This window comes from Panthera leo, chromosome B3 (genome assembly GCF_018350215.1).
Source record: "Panthera leo isolate Ple1 chromosome B3, P.leo_Ple1_pat1.1, whole genome shotgun sequence".
Classification (NCBI taxonomy): Eukaryota; Metazoa; Chordata; class Mammalia; order Carnivora; family Felidae; genus Panthera; species Panthera leo.
Window position 1 is genome coordinate 62112321 of NC_056684.1, and position 18779 is coordinate 62131099.

At 37.6% G+C, this 18779-nt stretch overlaps 1 protein-coding gene across 3 annotated transcripts in view; it reads right to left on the bottom strand.

Annotated features, from left to right (window-relative positions):
- Positions 1 to 18779, bottom strand: part of RAD51 (RAD51 recombinase) — a 33587-nt gene that overhangs the window by 6166 nt on the left and 8642 nt on the right. For all 3 annotated transcript variants that reach the window (XM_042942394.1, XM_042942395.1, XM_042942393.1), the window contains exons 4-6: positions 12092 to 12209; positions 10606 to 10697; positions 3121 to 3215 (exon numbers count right to left, since the gene is read on the bottom strand). In XM_042942394.1, the coding sequence (XP_042798328.1) occupies positions 3121 to 3215; positions 10606 to 10697; positions 12092 to 12209 (305 nt within the window). The remainder of the gene's footprint in view (positions 1 to 3120; positions 3216 to 10605; positions 10698 to 12091; positions 12210 to 18779) is intronic.

Sequence of the window (18779 nt, forward strand, 5' to 3'; positions counted from 1 at the left end):
CGGTACTTCATTCCTTTCTATTGTTGAATAGTACTCCACTGTATACATAAACCAAATTTTGTATATTCATTCATGAGTTGATTGCCAATTGGGTTATTTTCAGTTTGGGGCTATTATAACAATACTATAAACATCCATATACAAGTCTGTATGTGGATATGTTTTTGTATCTCTTGGGTACATACATAACCGGAGTGAAACTGCTGGGTTATGTGGTAATTTTATATTTAACTGCCACACTGTTTTCCAAAGTGACTGGACCATTTTACATTCTTACCAGCAATTAGGATTCTAGTTTCTTTACATCCTCCCTAACACTTGTTACTACCTTTTTTATTACAGCTACCCTGGTGGTGGTATCTCATTGTGGTTTTGTTTTCCCCCTTGACTAATGACGTTGAGCATCTTTTCATGTGCTTCTTGGCCATTTATCTTGTTTGGAGAAACAGCTATACAAATAGTTTGCTCATTTTTTAATTGGGTTGTCTTTTTATTGTTGGATTTTAAGAGATCTTTGTAGTCTGGATACTAGACCCTTCAGATACATGATTTGCAAATATTTTCTGACATTCTCTGGGTTGTCTTTGTACTTTCTTACTAATGTTCTTTGAAACACACAATCTTCAAATTTTGATGAAAATAAAAACATCAATTTTTTTTCTTTCATGGATTGTGTTTTGAAATCTTTGCCTACCTCAAGATCACAAATATTTTTGCCTGCCCTTTTGTCCTAAGTTTTATAGTATTAGTTTTATTTAGGACCATCATCCTTAAAACAGTAATAATAAAGTACATATACATGACATATAATTGACCATTTCAACCTTTTTAAAAATGTACAGTCCAGTGGCAATAAGTACATTTCCATGGTGTACAACCATCACCACCATCCATCTCCACAACTTTTTATCATCCCAAACTAAAACTGTATCCCTTAAATAATAACTCCTAATTCCCCTCACCTGCTCCTGGGGACCACTGTTCTACTACCTTTATGAATTTGACTACTTTAAGTACCTCATATAAGAGGAGGAATCATATAATTTGTCCTTGGGTAACTGGCTTATTTCACTTAGCATATTTTCAATATTCATCCATGTTGTATCATGTATGAGAATTTCCTTCCTTTTTAAGATTAAAAAATATTCCATTGTGTGTTTATGACATTTTGTTTATCCATTCATCTAGTGATGAATAAATGGGTTGTTTCCACTTTTTGGCTATTGTGATTAGTGCTATGAACACTGGTGTACAAGTACCGAAGTCCGTATTTCAATTCTTTAGAGCATATACTCACAAGTGGAACTGCTGAATTATACTATAATTCTGTTTAATTTTTTGAAGAGTTATCAGACTATTATCCATTTTTGTCAATTTTATGTATGGTGTAAGGGTCTAAATTTATCTTTTTGCATGTTGATACCCAACAATATTAGCATCATTTACTGAAAAGACTCTTATTTGGGAACCATTAAATTGCCTTGGCATCTTTATCAAAAATCAAGTGACTATAAATTAAAGAGCTCATTTCTGAATTCTCAGTTCTGTCTCACTGATTCACATGTCTGTCCTATGCCAGTACCACACTGTCTTAATTTTTATTGCCTCAGAGTAAATTTTAAAATAAAGAAGATTGGGGCGCCTGGGTGGCGCAGTTGGTTAAGCGTCCGACTTCAGCCAGGTCACGATCTCGCGGTCTGTGAGTTCGAGCCCCGCGTCAGGCTCTGGGCTGATGGCTCGGAGCCTGGAGCCTGTTTCCGATTCTGTGTCTCCCTCTCTCTCTCTGCCCCTCCCCCGTTCATGCTCTGTCTCTCTCTGTCCCAAAAATAAATAAAAAACGTTGAAAAAAAAAAAATTAAAAAAAAAAAAAGAAGAAAAAAAAATAAAATAAAGAAGACTAAGACCTCCAATTTTGTTCTTTCTCTTCACCTCCCCCACCCTAAGAATGGTTTGGCTATTCTGGATCCTAGACATTTCTATATAAATTTTATAATCAGCTTGTTGATTTCTTCAAAAAAGTTTCCTAAAACTTCTGTAGGGATTGTGCTGAATCCATAGATTAGTTGGAGGAAAAATTAAGACTTTAGTAATACTGTGTCTTCCAATCCATGAAGATGGACTGTTTCTCTAATTATGCAGATCTTCAATTTCTTTCATCGATGTTTTGTAGTCTTCTGTTGAAATTATTACTATTTTGATCTTTTTGACAGTGAATGGAATTCAGTGCTACTGTGAATGATGAAATTGGGTTCTTAATTTTTGAACTGTTCATTGCTTGTATATGAAAATACAATGGATTTCTGCATAGTGACACTATATCCTACAACCTTGCTGAACTAATCTAGTTCTAGCAGTTTTGTGTCTATGTAGATTCCTTAGGATTTTCTACATACAGGAGCATGTCACCTACATCTTCCATTCCAATCTGGATGCCTTGCATTTCATTTTCTCACCTGACTTCACTGACTAGGACCTTCAGTACATTCAGCATATTCCACTTCATAGAATATAAGTAGTGAGAGTAGACATCCTCACCTTGTTTCCAATCTTGAGAAAGCATTCAGACTTTCACCATTAAGTGTAACGCTAGCTACAGGGTCTTTTGAAGTAAGATACTGGTCCCCAACAAAATATGGTTAAATTGTCTATTTTGTTCTTCAATTACGGCAGTTTTTGTTTCACATATTCTGGGGCCTGAGGATAGGTATGGATATGTTGATAATGTTCTATTTTCCCAATGTTCCTCTTTGTCTCTAGTAATACATATTTTTTGTCTTAAAGTCTATATTGTCTGATATTAGTATAGCCAGTCCAGCTCTCTTATGGTTACTGTTTGTATGCAATATGTTACCATCCTTTTTCTTTCAACCTATGTGTCTCTGAATCTAAAGTGTTTCTCTAGGAAACAGCATACAGTTGTAGTTTTTTATCCAGTCTGACAATAACTCATAGATTTTAAAGAAGAGCACTTTCCTCTACTATGGAAGGTCATTTTTCTGAACTACACATAACATTGGAATACACAGAAGTAAGAGAAGAGACAATCTTCAGACATACTAATAACCCTGGCAATCACTACAGTGACAGGTGAGGCCAGATTTATTTAATCGAGTAACCTACCTCTCAGCCACTGCTAGCAGCCTTTCTGGCCTAAAAGTACCTTCAGTGTCAATGTACATGGCCTTTCCTTCTCCTCCACCTCGGTCAATGGGAAGCTAGAGAGAACAAAAATAACAATGTGGAAATGAACACTGTACTTCTTCTGATATAACTAATCAACTTCCCCATTCACCCCAATTAGGCAAAGGGAAAAAATACATTAAAGAGACACTCAGAAGTAAGGAGGAGGCATTCCCTTCTAAGAGAAATACAAATAGTAGAAACAAGGAATTATGAAGCTCATGGTGACCCACACCAAGTGAATCCAGAGTCCTAACAGAGTTGGATTGCTTGGAAATACAGTTCAAAGTAGATGATAAAATTCTAAGTCTGCATACCAATATAAGACTGAACAATTCTCTCAAGAATACAAACATTAAAAAAATTTTTTTTCAGATCCCAGATAAGCTTTTTTTAATGTTTTTTTAAAATTTTTGACAGAGAGAGAGAGAGAGAGAGAGAGAGCGAGCGAGAGAGATCGTGCGCGCGAGCGAGCATGGGGTAGGGACAAAGATTGAGGGAGACATAGGATCTGAAGCAGGCTCTGCGTTGTTAGCAGAGAGCCTGATGTGGGGCTCAGATGCACGAACTGTGAGATCATGACCTGAGCCGAAGCTGAATGCTTAAATGACTGAGCCACCTAGGAGCCCGGAGTACAAACATTTGAAAGATTATTTACTACGTTAGCTTGTAAGTTTAAAGAAAAAAAGAAAAAAGGTGCTCATTCCAATAATACCTACAGGCGTTAAAAATGAACAAAAGGAAAAAAAGGAGTTTTTTAAATAAAAAAAATTTTTTTTTAACATTTATTTTTGAGAGAGCGCGTGAGCAGGAAAGGGGCAGAGTGAGGGACACAGAATCTGAAGCAGGCTCCAGGCTGTGAACTGTCAGCACAGAGCCCAATGTGGGGCTTGAACTCATGACCCATGAGATGGTCATGACCTGAGCTGAAGTCGGACACTTAACCGACTGAGCCACCCAGGTGCCCTGGAAAGTAGAGTGTAAAGAAAAAGGAAAGAAACGAAAACAGTCTCATGAACCACTTAGGGAAATCTCAGTTTTGGGCTATCCATCTCATGCCAGACACCTTTGAGTTTTACAAATTTTATTTTATTTTATTTTTTTTTAATTTTTTTTTAACCTTTATTTATTTTTGAGACAGAGAGAGACAGAGCATGAATGGGGGAGGGTCAGAGAGAGGGAGATACAGAATCTGAAACAGGCTCCAGGCTCCGAGCTGTCAGCACAGAGCCTGACGCGGAGCTCGAACTCACGGACCACGAGATCATGACCTGAGCCGAAGTCGGACGCTTAACCGACCGAGCCACCCAGGCGCCCCGAGTTTTACAAATTTTAAGTGAATTATGCTAAAGGGTAGTTTCCACCCTAGAAATCTACTTTGGAGCCATAATTCACCTTTAAATTCTAAGGAAAATCCTTTAGGACATTTTACATTAAGGGCCTAGTATCATCAAAATTTCTTTTTCCTATTTCTGAGAAAATCCTTTTCAAAATTATGAAAGTACTATATGCTTGATTTAAAAATTCACACAATATAGAAATAAGTAGAGTAAAAACTAAAAGCTCTTCTTTATCCCTCCCATCTCCCAGAAGTAATCTTCCAGATCATAATCTATGCAGTTTCATACAAAGGCTTTTGGTATGTGGTTCTGCCATTACCATGTGACCTTGAGAATATTAATCTGTTTCCTTTTCTGTAAAATGTAGATAAAACCCACCTTATAGGATTGTTCTGAAGATTAAATAACTCACATAAAGTGTTTAGCACAGTGCTTGACATACAGAAAGCACTTTGAAATCTGATATGTCTACCCCTACGGTATTGACCTTAGCACTCAGTTACAGAGGCTTTGTTAATTTGGAAAGGGGAAAAAGATTGTTATCTTTTAAATCCTAAGAATCCACGGAAGGAGAAAAACATTTTCCACAGAGGAAATGTTTGGAATCACTGGCCAAAAGGACAGCAAAGGCTGACTTAGTTTTTTGGGGAGGAGAAAATCTTGAGACTCAGGGCTGAAGAAATTAAGGAATTAAGATGAATGAGGATCCCCATTTTTCTCACTGTTTGTTATCTTTAGTGCTAGCATGAGAAGAGGTTCTTTTTCAGTTATGTGACCTCTTTGGACAGAAGGGAGACCACAGGTGGCTGGGTATAGGTAGGCAGACTGACAGAAAAGTGGACAAGGTCCCAGTGTGTTTACTGAGCCAATTTCAAGGGGATGGACTGCATGCTCTGCACTCCAGCCCATTCTGTCCCCTCCATCTTGCCCTCCAGTGCCACTGCAGTTATCTTGTGTTACTGGACTGGGACACCACCACCAAGTTAGCTATTTTTAATAACTGCTTAGTAACATAATTTCACCCTTCTTCCTAATCTAGTGATCCAGGTTGTTCTGAACTTTCACCATTTTATAATGCTATGGTATAAACTCTTTGTACATTTATTCTTGACTTTATGTGAAAATTGTGGAAGCCACATTTAAAAAAACTTTTTTTAAATGTTTCTTTTTGAGACAGAGAAAGAGAGCATGAGCAGTAGAGGGGCAGAGAAAGAGGGAGACAGAAAATCTGAAGCAGGCTCCAGGCTCTGAGCAGTCAGCACAGAGCCCGATGCAAGGCTCAAACTCACAAACTGTGACATCATGACCTGAGCCAAAGTTGGACCCTTCACCAACTGACCCACCCAGATGCCCCATGGAAGCCACATTTTCTGTCAAAGGGCATATATGCATTCAAAACTGCAATTTTTGATAAACTGTATTCTCTGAATTTGAAAATATCTCTAGTACTTTGAACAAACATGGGTTCTTTATTTTTGTAATCTAACTGTGGCTCTCAGCTTTACATAACTTCATTATTAGATAGAGATCTAATGTACTGGAATTTTATTTCGTTAAGAAGTAAAATTAAGAAAATCTCAAATGAGAGCAGAAAATGTTTAGATTCAAGCAGTAATCTAACATCCTCTCTATACCTCTAGTTCCAGGTCTCAGGATGGTGAAATGTAATCCTTTCTGTTATTAATGAATTAGCATGTTTGTCTCTTAAAACAAAACAAAACAAAAAAAGCTCTATAGGTGTTCAGTCAGCTGTGAATGTTCAGTTACTTTTATAGAAAGGATATGTTTGAGAATTTTGCTTCAGTTTATTGTTGACAGGCATAATCTACTTAATAAATAGTCCCAGGATAGGATTCTTTTTGCACAGTTGAAGAGCATAAGCGTGATATACGTAGTTGCCCTAATTGCTTCTCGGCCTTTTGGCTAAGATCAAGTGTACGTAGTTGCCCTAGCCACTACAGATATACTGTAAATATTTATTCCACATGAATCTCTGTCAAAACAACATGCAGAAACCATTTCTACTTAAAAAGGTAACATATCCTGTCAAACGACCCACATCATGGTGCTATATTTCCCTTTTGCTAACAGTTTTCTAATGGTGCCCAGGCAGTAATACAGCTTCTATAGCTCACTACCACTCTTCTTCTCAATGCTCCCCCCTTTATAAGTCTCAGTCTCAAAGTTCTCCTCTACCCCCAATCTCTCCTCCTCAGAATTCTTTATGAGGAGAAACAACAATGGCTCAGGTATACCTGACAGTGGAATTCTAACTTAGCTGTCTCATAAGACATACAGTGACATTTGGTCTGCAACAAAAAGATCAGTAGAGCAATCAGGAAAAGAAACAATTAAAATGAGAATTAAATAATTAAAATTAAAAGGAAAAAGGTAAATGATGAAAAAAACCAGGAGACTATCAAGCTGGGCCTCTTACTGTTCCAAACACCTTTATTCACAAAGAACCAGAGTATTTTCCTATCTCAAGAAATGACATTCACCATTTCAACGTAGAAGCTGTGACTAATGAAGTACATATCTATAACGTGAAAAAAAATAAAGATTTTGTTGGGTGACTTGAGAAAATATTAGTCTCTGCAGATATATGTGTCTTACTAAAATGTGAACTTATGTAAGACACAGGGTGCTAACAAAATCAGTATTTCTTTTTTTTAATATTTATTTTTGAGAGTGAGAGAGAGAAAGAGAGGGAGGGAGGGGCAGAGAGAAGGAGACACAGAATCTGAAATAGGCTCTAGGCTTAGAGCTGTCAGCACAGAGCCTGACACGGGGCTCAAACTCGGAAACGGTGAGATCATGACCTGAGCTGAAGTCAGATGCTTAACTGAGTCACCCAGGTGCCCCACAAAATCTGTTGTTTTTTTTTTACGGCTTGTAATACCATCTGAAACCATAGCACATTACATTGATATAATTAACATTTTTGATAAACTATTTAAATACTGAATAAATTATGAGGGACAGTTCAAAACTCTTTTTACAAGAGGAAAAAAAAACACAAAAGAGAACAATTTATAAATGAGTTTCAAGAACTACTGTTGTCGAGAGGGTAAGAATTCACACTAGAATAGAAAGATATTAGTAACCCTCCTCTGTCATACTGCTATAAAGAGGCAAATTTCATGTGAGTTGTCCTGAACTTCATCGATAAGCTGTGTCCATGGGAGAAGTGAGTATAATCTATCTAGATTAAAATAATGCCATTTCCTTCAAAATACCTAAAACTGTAATAAAGCCTAAAAAAATTCTTAAAAATTAAAAAAAAATTTTCTTAATATTTATTTTTGAGGGAGAGTGAGACAGAGCATGAGTGGGGGAGGGGCAGAGAGAGGGAGACACAGAATCTGAAGCAGGCTCCAGGTTCCAAACTGTCAGCACAGAGCTCAATGCGGGGCTTGAATCCACAAACGTTAAGATCATGACCTGAGCCAAAGTCGGACGCTCAAATGACTGAGCCACCCAGGCAACCCTAACATTTTTTTTTAATGTTTGTTTTTGAGAGAGAGAGAGAGAACGCAAGTGGGGGGAGGAGCAGAGAGAGAAGGGGACACAGAATGCGAAGCAGGCTCCAGGCTCTGAGCTGTCAGCACAGAGCCCAACGTGGGGCTCCAACTCCCGAACCATGAGATCATGACCTGAGCTGAAGTCAGACACTTAACTGACTGAGCCACCCAGGCAATCCTAGCCTCAAAAAATTCTAATAGAGTTGACCCATAGTAATGGGCCAGGTTCCAGGGTACTCACTGGGCCAGCTACTCACAGCAACATACCCTTAAACCAAGGAATGTTAGGACCCCAAAGAAGAAAAAGGGCTCCTCAAAACACTGCTTAAAGTTGCAAAACAGTGACAAATTTGTTCACTGTCCCTTCTATATCCTTCTTCTCTCTTCTCAGATCTTTCATTTTCAGAGATTCCAATGTTACTTCTCTACATAGGACTTAGTTACAACATCTCTAAATACTGCTAGACAATTTTACTTGGTTGTCTCATTACCTCAAACCCAATTCTCTAAATTTGAACTAATCTTTCCATAAAAACTACCTCTCTCCCCCAAATCCTTTCTAGAGTTTACCAAATTAATACACTGTTGGGCTGAGGGATATATATATTTTTTATCATCAGTCATTAAATGCCGCCTTTTACATCTTCTACCTGTATCTCTTCAATGTGACTATTTTAGTTTATACCCAATCAGCTAATGTTTATAATAATCATCCATTAAATATCCTCAGCTTTTGCCTCTCCTTCCAATTCTCAACAGGTTGCTACCAGAGTATTTCTGAAAATATTACTTGTTTTTCAAAAAAAATTTTTTAATGTTTCATTTTTGGAAGAGAGAATGAGAACACTCTCCCTCTGAAGCCGACAGCGCAAACCCCAACATGGGACTTGAACCCACGAACTGTGAGATCATGACCTGAGCTGAAGTTGGACTAAGCCACCCAAGCCCCCCTACTTATTTCTTTTCGGTTGAGGAAGATTTTATGCCCTCCACTCTTTACAGAATCGAGTGTAAACTCCTTACATTATAGCGAAGACCTTCTAAAACGTGTTCTTGAGCTGTCCTTTTTTCTTTTAGAGATTTTATTTTTAAGTAATCTCCATACCTAACGTGGGGCTCAAACTCACAACCCCAAGATCAAGAGTCACATGCTGCACCAACTGAGCCAGCCAGGTGTACCTTGATGTGTCCTTTTAAGGTTTATCTCCTACGACTTTTCCAAGGAAGACCTCTGAGCTAGACAAATGGGTTTATTTATTGTCTTCTCCATATATCATGCCCCTGTGCTCCTGCACTTCTGCACATACCATTCCCTAGTTAAATGCTTTTTAATTTCTTTACCTACTCAAATTTAGCATTCTTCAGGAGTATGGTCCAATCCCTTATCTCTCTAAAGTGTTCCATGATTACTTTAGGGTGAAGTAATCCCTCTCCCTAAAAAAGTTATGCTACTTCCTCCATACAATTTCTGTTATATTAAGTATGTGCTGGGGTGCCTGACTGGTTTGGTCAGTAAAGCAGATGACTCTTGATCTCAGGTTGTACATTTGAGCCCCACGTTGGGTGTACAGATTTCTTAAAAAATAAAATCTTAAAACAAACAAAGGAGTATGTCTTAGGACATCTATTCTATTGTCTCCATTGCTTCAAGTATTTACTGAGTGCAAAGCACTGACTAGGCACTAGCAATACAGCAGAAAACAAGCCAGGTAAAGGTTTTACTCTTATAAAGGTTTTAAGAGGATGGGCTTGTAAAGTCGGGTTTGATATTTGTATCTACCTTTTCAATACAATATGATCTCAGGCAATTAATTATCTGTGTCTATTTCCAAATCCTCCTATGAATGAGAGCATAAGTAGAAATGGAGAAGATACTTAGTACGAGGAAGAGCAGAAAACAGGAGGAGTTGGGGTGCCTGGGTGGCTCAGTTGGTTAAACGTCCGACTTGACCAGGTCATGATCTCACAGTTTATGAGTCTGAGCCCCATGTTGGGCTCTGTGCTGATAGCTCAGAGCCTGAGGCCTGCTTTGGGTTCTGTGATTCCCTCTCCCCTTTTGCCCCTCCCCTGCTTGTGTGCTTGCTCGCTCGCTCGCTCTCAAAAATAAATAAAACACTAAAAAAAAAAAAAAAATGAATAAAATGCAGACAATCAGCTTTACGGTATGATTTTTCTCCAGTATGATTAGCTATTAGGGAACAAGCACTCAGAAGACAGCTCTCAGAGAAGACTGAGAAGAGTTCATCCAAAATTGGCATCTGTTCTGATGGGGAATGTACATCTGAGGGTATTTGTAAAGGAATGACTTTAATGATCAATCATAAAATCTAGACTAGTGAAGAAGGCAGGTGAAGCCTGGGGAGGCCTAATGGATGGTAAGAAAGTATCTGAAATTAAAAATCTGAAAGTATTAGCACAATGAAGAATTCTGAAATAGGAAGTCTACCTTCTAATTAGTCTTAGGGATAGAGAAAGTGCCTTTTATTTCCATCCCAAAAGATGCTTGAAAATAACAAGAATCAACTTTTTTTTGCTGATTTGGTTAGAGCCCAAAAGCTTACCTGGCATGTTACAGCCAATGTATGACAGATCTGAGTCTTCCCAGTTCGGAATTCTCCAAACATCTCTGTAATTGATCCAGTCTCAATTCCTCCTAAAGTAAGAAATATCCTTTAGCAAAATACAAACATTCAGAAACAATAATCATAGAAATGCCCTTGGAGCTCATCAAAAAGATGTATACATAATTTGGAAATCCATTTTTCAACAATCAGTAACTCCTAAAATATTTTTTATTTTGAAATATTTCTAGATCTATAGAAAATTGCCGGGGCGCCTGGGTGGCTCAGTCGGTTAAGCGTCCAACTTCAGCTCAGGTCACGATCGTGTGGTTTCAGGTTCGAACCCTGCGTCAGGCTCTGCGCTGACAGCTTGGAGCCTGGAACCTGCTTCAGATTCTATGTCTCCCTCTCTCTCTGCCCCTACCCCCTCATGCCTCTGTCTCTCTCTTTCTCTCTCAAAAGTAAATAAACATTAACAAATTTTTTTCTTTTTAATTGCCAAGAAATGTACAGGAAGATCCCATGAATTCTCACCCAGCCTCCTCCAGTGTAACATTTTATATAATTACAGTACAGTATCAATATCAGAAAGCTGTCAGTGATACAGTCATATTTCTCCAACTGTAGGTATACTCATCTCATTTGTGTATCTGTGTACAGCTCTATGTAACTGTATCACACATGTGGCTTTAACTAGAGATATAGAACTATACCATCACAAGTCAATAAGCAGTCACTTAAAAAATACAGATATAATATCACCTAGTACTTTCTAATCGTTAATTGTGTATCTAGCATTGTGCTACACATATATATGTACCAATTCACTTAATTCCAATAACCTATAAGGTAGGAAGTCTTTTTATCCTTATTATGAAGATAATAAAACTGAGGCATAGAGATATTAAGTAATTTGCACATGTAATACCTCCAGTAAATGCTGGGAGGAGGTACAGATGGGAGGGCTAACACTCAAATTTGAGTGTGATTGCTGATTGCATACTATTTTGTCTCCCCCCAAAATGAAAACTTTAAATGTTGAAATATTTGGTGAAGCACTAAGAAACAAATCTTTCAGGGCAGCAGTGTTTTCACAAGTTCAAAAAAACTTTACAGCTTTCCATAAAGTCCTAAATATTAGTGTGTACTACCATGGATTGATACTATAACCTAGTCTTCAAACATGGAGTGTTTTAGTTATCAGATTTTCAACCTTGTGTTAAAGTAGGTTATAATTAATTCTTTAGGCAGGGGGAGCTTACCCTCTGAATGTGGTATTAAATGGAAACTGAACTAATTAATTGGCAGACAATTTTGTGTAACTCAGGTCCCACCCTACAGCAGTCTTACTTCTTCAATGTGGATAGTTCTCTTATCTTTTAATCATATCTAACACACGAATTCTACCCAAATACTTTAGTTTTGTTCTGTGACCTGGATGCTTTGCTAACTGTAGTTTACAACAGAGGATAAGGGATTACCATACCTTGAAGTAGTTTGTCAAGTTCTTTGGATCCGGTAGTAATCTGTATGATCTCTGATCGCCTTTGGTGGAACTCAGTTGCAGTAGTGAAACCCATTGGAACTAACTTGGCTGCCTCAGTCTGGGAAAATTAAGTAATGTCAAATCAACAAAATATGTTTATTATTAATAAAACAAGAACCAGACATAGAGCGGGATGAAATAACATCTAATAACATTTCTAGAATGATTTCTCTTTAAAAAGTTATCAAAATACTAATAGTTCTAGTTCTAGGATTATTTTATCTTTCTGGCAACTAAAGGGTAAACTAATTTAGGGACTCCAAGAAGATTAATTTTGAAATTACTAATTCAAATAATACATCCACATAAATAAAAAAAACAAAAAACTATTACAGACCAACATATATGTACTTCCCCTGACTTAATGACAAATGTGACAATATGGCACAAAGTCCAATAATATATTTAAGTCCTCGTTTCCTGTTCCATCAACCACAGACTTTCTCTCTTAACTTTCTACTTTGTTAAATGAGGACATTTGCCCTTCAGTCTCTTCTCCCTCCATATCTACTTTACCATCTCTGTCACCTGTACCTTTTCTCTTATACTGTCGAGGTTGAAAACATTTAAATCCTATTTTGCAGTCACTGGTATGTTTTCAACCATCTATCAATTAATTCCAAAATTTAAAAATAAATGCATTCATAAATAATGGAAATTAAATGATACACTCCTAAATAACCAATGAGTCAAAGAAGAAATGACAAGGGAAATCGGAAAATACTTTCAGGTGAATGAAAATGAAGACACAGCATACCACAACTTATGGAATGCAGTAAAAGCAGAGTTTAAAGGGAAGTTTATAGCTATCAATGCCAGTATTATAAGAAAGATCTAAAATCAATAACCTAACTTCCACTTAAAGACACCAGAAAAAGAGTACACTAAACAAAGCAAGCAGAAGAAAGGAAGATTAGAGTAGAAACTAATAAAATAGAGAATAGAAATACAATAGAGAAAATCAATGAAACCAGGATTTGGTTCTTTGAGAAGATCAGCAAAACTGATAAACCTTTAGCTAGATCAAGAAAAAAATAAAAAGACTAGGGGTGGCTCGGTTGGTTGAGAATCTGACTTCAGCTCAGGTCATGATCTCACAGTTCATGGGTTCAAGCCCTGAGTCAGTCTCTGTGCTGGAGCCTGATTCAGAGAGTGTGTGTGTGTGTGTGTGTGTGTGTGTGTGTGTGTCTCTCTCTCTCTCTCTCTCTGCCCCTTCCCTGCTTGTGCTCTTTCTCTCTCAAAAATAAACATTAAAAAAATTAATAAATAAAAAAGAAAGAAATAAAAAGACTCATCACAAATCAGGAATGAAAGAGACAACATTACTATCAAGCTTACAAAATCATAACTCTATGCCAACAAATTACGTGACTAATGAAATAGGCTAATTCCTATTTAAAAAACTATTAAATATTAAAACTCACTAAACTAGAAAAATAATCCAAGTCAAGGTACAAGTGATTAGTTGAACTTGAATCTAAATTCAATAAAATAAACTGTGTGAGTCTAACTACAAAAAAAAGAAATATCTGAATACATTTATAGCAAGTACTGACATTAAACTTGTAATTTAAAAACTTACCACAAAGAAAAAGTCTAATACTATTTCACTCGAAAACTCATTACAATGTCTGTATTACAGCTTTGTGAATTTTATTCACTGCAGAATCAAACGGTGGACTAGAAATACTAAAGTTCCAGTGTCAACAACTCAATGTCCCTCAAAGGCTTCTGCTGTCAAATTCAAATGAATTGTTTTATATGCCAGCAGTTTCAAAATCATGCTCCATTTACCTTGCTTTTATATCTGAGTCATGTCTTTCTCTAGTATTTTCTGATTTTATCATTTCTCAAATTTTCTGACCTCTCAATCTTACCATGTGTTCTACTGAAACCCTTCTGCCTGAAGTTCCTTTTCTTTTCCAAACTGGGGTCTTTGCTCTCTAGACTAACTACTGTCTAAAGACACTCCTTCACTGAGTTCTTAGGTTGGAGTCTAACCTAGATCTTTGGTTTTCCACCTTCGTTTTGTTAAAAGAATATCATCAAGTACCTTCCTAAGAAAGTGGATACGAGAAAAATGTTCTGAATTCTTGTATTCCTGGGGTGCCTGGCTGGCTCAGTTGGTTAAGCATCTAACTCTTGATTTCGGCTCGGGTCATGATCTCACTCATGGTTGGTGGGTCCAAGCCCTATATCCCACTTTGCACTGACAGTGCAGAGCCTGCTTGGGATTCTCTCTGCCCCTCTCCTGTTTGCATGCATGCTCGCTCTCTCTCTCTCTCTCTCTCAAAATAGATAAACTTAAAAAAAAAAAGTGAATTCTTGTATTGCTGAAAATGTTTTATTCTGCCTGAATAATTAATAAAACTGCTACAAACAGAATTCTAGGTTAAAATTATGTGCCCTTAGAACTTTGAAGACACTGCTCTACTAGCTTCTACCTGCTAGATTTCTGAAAAGAAATGTGGTCTTTCTGATTTTCTGTTCCTTTAGAGTTGCTTTTTTTCCCCTCTGAAATCTTTCAGAATCTTCTCTTCATGATTAGTATATTGAAATTTCACACTCACATGTCTAGGTGTGGGTCCTTGACACTCCATGAGGTCATACTATATGAGACTTCTGCTTCCCTTTAGCTCTGGAAATTTTTTTAATGTTTGTTTATTTTTGAGAGAGACAGAGTATGAGCAGGGGAAGAGGAGGGGTAGAAAGAGAGGGAGACACAGAATTTGAAGCAGGCTCCAGGCTCTGAGCTGTCAGCACAGAGCCCGACATGGGGCTTGAACTTGCGAGCCATGAAATCATGACCTGAGCTAAAGTTGGGCAATTAACCAACTGAGCCACCCAGGTGCCCCGGAAATTTTCTTAAATTATGTCTGTGATAACTTCTTTCCTTTTTTCTATGATCTTTCTGTAACTTCTATTAAATGGACAGATTGCTGGATAGATCAATGAACAGACAGGTGATAAGTCAAATATATTAAAATGTTAATGGTAGAGTCTAGGTGGTGGGTATATGAGTTTTCATTATAAATTATTTCAGCATTACAGTAAGCTTAAAAATTTTAACAACAAAATACTAAGGAAAAAACACAGGAGATGCTTTCCCTGTTTGTCATTTTAACTCCTACATTTTCTAATCAATGAGCTCCTACAGGAACGGAATGGTAAACAGTGAAATGTTAAGTAAAAACCATGCAAATGCCTAATCTGGAGAACTTTACTTTTACTCTCACACTTACATAATAAATTTACTTTCGTATGTGCTAGGTGAAATCTTAAATCTATAGGCTTTTTTTTTTTTTGCAATGTTTCAGCAGCTTATTTATTTTGAGAGAGTGCGAGAGCGCAAGAGCACACGTGCACGAACAGGGGAGAGGCAGACAGAGAACCCCAAGCAGGTTCCACGCTGTCAGCTCACAGTCTGACTTGAGGCTTGATCCCAAGAACCATGAGATCATGACCTGAACTGATATCAAGAGGTGGACACTTAACCAACTGAGCCACCCAGGTACCCCCTTAAATCTACAGCCAAGAACTACCAAACTCTTGAACACGAGACATAGAATAGCAAATAAAAATATATAGGAGCGACTGGGTGGCTCAGTCAGTTGAGCATCCGACTTCAGCTCAGGTCATGATATTGTGGTTCACGAGTTTGAGCCCCACATCAGGCTCTGTGCTAAAAGCTCAGAGCCTATAGCCTGCTAAGGATTCTGTGTCTCCCATTCTCTCTCTGCCCCCTCCCCTACTCACTCTCTCAAAAATAAACATTAAAAATTTTTTAAAAACATGTAACAAAAAATATCTGTGCTGAATCTGTCACTGTTCATAGTACATCAAGAGAACATAGTTCAACAAAAGCCAATTAACTTTGAAATAAACTTTGAAATGTGGAAAAGACCACCTAAGAATTTTGCACCTTCTGAATCAATTATTTCACTCACAAAATCTTTGTCTCTCAACCATTTCGACAGATATACTGAAAATGGATTTTATTTTCCTTTCTCCACTATGATAGTAGGTATTCTTGGTGAAAATCTGAATTTCAAAGACTTTGGGGGAATAGAAATGGGAGGGAAGAGTTACAGTGACTGAAGAAATCTTCTTTAAACTTTAATTTTTTTTTTTTTAACGTTTATTTATTTTTGAGACAGAGAGAGACAGAGCATGAACGGGGGAGGGTCAGAGAGAGGGAGACACAGAATCCAAAACAGGCTCCAGGTTCTGAGCGGTCAGCACAGAGCCTGACGCAGGGCTCGAACTCACGGACCACGAGATCATGACCTGAGCCGAAGTCAGCCGCTTAACCGACTAAGCCACCCAGGCGCCCCTTCTTTAAACTTGAAAAGCAAATAACACAACTAATCTTTACCCACTAGAAGCTCACAATATAAAATGTCTGAAATCAGAGAGGATGGAAAAATAGACTCATCTCTATATCATTCTGCATATCTTATTTCACTTTATTACAGGTCTATATTTGTGTTTTCACAAAAGCAAAACATTAATTTGATTTCTAAAACTAAGGTCAGACAGGCATAATCAAATATTCTGTCAGGATTTTTTCTGTCACAAATATTAATGCCCAGAAAAAAAACAACAAATAGACTTTAGAGACACCTACTGGCTTAGTATGATAAACACTCTTTAAGGTATTAGGGGCTCAGAACTCTTATTTCCAATTAAGTTACCAATTCAACAAACATATTTAAGTAATACAATAAATGACAACTTTATGCTTCCATAGATAGCAATATCATTCCTCTAAAGATTTAAATTAAGAATTACAAAATTTTTTAACGTTTACTTTGAAAAAGTACACATGCGGGGCGCCTGGGTGGCTCAGTCGGTTAAGCGTCCGACTTCAGCGTAGGTCACAATCTTGCGGAGCCTGGAGCCTGCTTCTGATTCTGTGTCTCCCTCTCTCTCTGCCCCTCCCCCGTTCATGCTCTGTCTCTGTCTCAAAAATAAATAAACATTAAAAAAAAAAAGTACACACGCACACAGGAGCAGGAGAGAGAGAGACAGAGACAGAGACAGAGAGAGAGAGGGGATGGATGAATGGATGGATGGATGGATGGATGGATGGATGGATGAATGAATGAATGAATGAATCCCAAGCAGGCTCTGAGATATCGGTGCAGAGCCCAATGCGGGGGCTTGATCCTAGGAACCATGAGATTGTGACCTAAGCTGAAAACAAGAGTCGGAAACGCAAATGACTGAGCCACCCAGACACCCCAAGGATTATAATTTTTGAGCCCAGACTGAATTACTATTACAGAATGGTCTAAAGAAATGAAGTTAACATTCCTCCCAGTGCTTAAAAATTCAAAGCTCGGGGCACCTGGGTGGCTCAGTCGGTTAAGCGTTCGACTTCGGCTCAGGTCATGATCTCACGGTCTGTGAGTTCAAGCCCCGTGTCGGGCTCTGTGCTGACCGCTCAGAGCCTGGAGCCTGTTTCAAATTCTGTGTCTCCCTCTCTCTCTGACCCTCCCCCGTTCATGCTCTCTGTCTCAAAAATAAATAAACGTTAAAAAAAAAAAAAAAAAAAAATTCAAAGCTCTTAGTATAATACCCAGTAAAACAGAATTCATCAGGTTGTGTACATATTAATGTATGAGATAAGTACTCACAAATTTCAGATATTGTCCATTTGACTAAGTTACATAGCAGTACACACACTGAAGCTACCCCATAATAAAAGATGCAGTTTTTCTTGAAGAATCTTTAGCCTTTGAATATCTTTTCAGTGAAAAATTTCTGTGAAACTATAATAGTAATCAAAATAAATATGAAAATACAATTTTATAGATATTTACTTTATGCTATAAAAACTTCAAGGGTAGGGGGTGCCTGGGTGGCTCAATCAGTTAAGTGTCTGACTTCAGCTCAGGTCATGATCTAAGAGTTCATGAGTTTGAGCCCCACATCCAGCTCTATGCTATCAATGCAGAACCTGCTTTGAATCTTCTGTCCTTGTTTCACTCTGCCGCTCATCTGCTCATGTTCTGTCTCTCTCTCTCTCTCAAAAATGAATAAACATTAAAAAACAAAACAAAAAATTCAACGGTAAAGCTAATCAAACTATGTATATAAATACCAAAGGATAAATGCATAAAATAAAATGTAATCATGGAGAATTATGAAGAAAAATTAATAGTAGCTATAAGACACTGAACAGAGATGAGAAAAGATCAGAATAGGACAGGATGAAAATAACTGGATTCCAGTCTTAGTTCTGCTATTGCCTGCATGACCTTGGGTAAATAATTGAACCATTGTGCCTAAGTTTCCTCATCTGTAAAAGAGATAATACTTGCCCTATCTTTTTCAGTGTTGTTATGAAGGCCAGATGAGAATATATATGAAAGGGATGGGATTTCAAAGTTAAAGTGCTATATAAGGGATTATTAGGTTACTACCTCATTTCTGTTAAGCCAGTAAAATCACCTTTATGTCATTAAGGTTAAAAAACAAACAAAACTAAAAGTATGATTTGAAATCACACTCTCTTATCATTATAAAAGAATCTTGTCTGTGTTCTGTGCTGGCAGCCCAGAGCCTGCTTGGGATTCTGGATCTCCCTCTCTTGATGCCCCTCCCCCATTATGTGGTCTCTCTC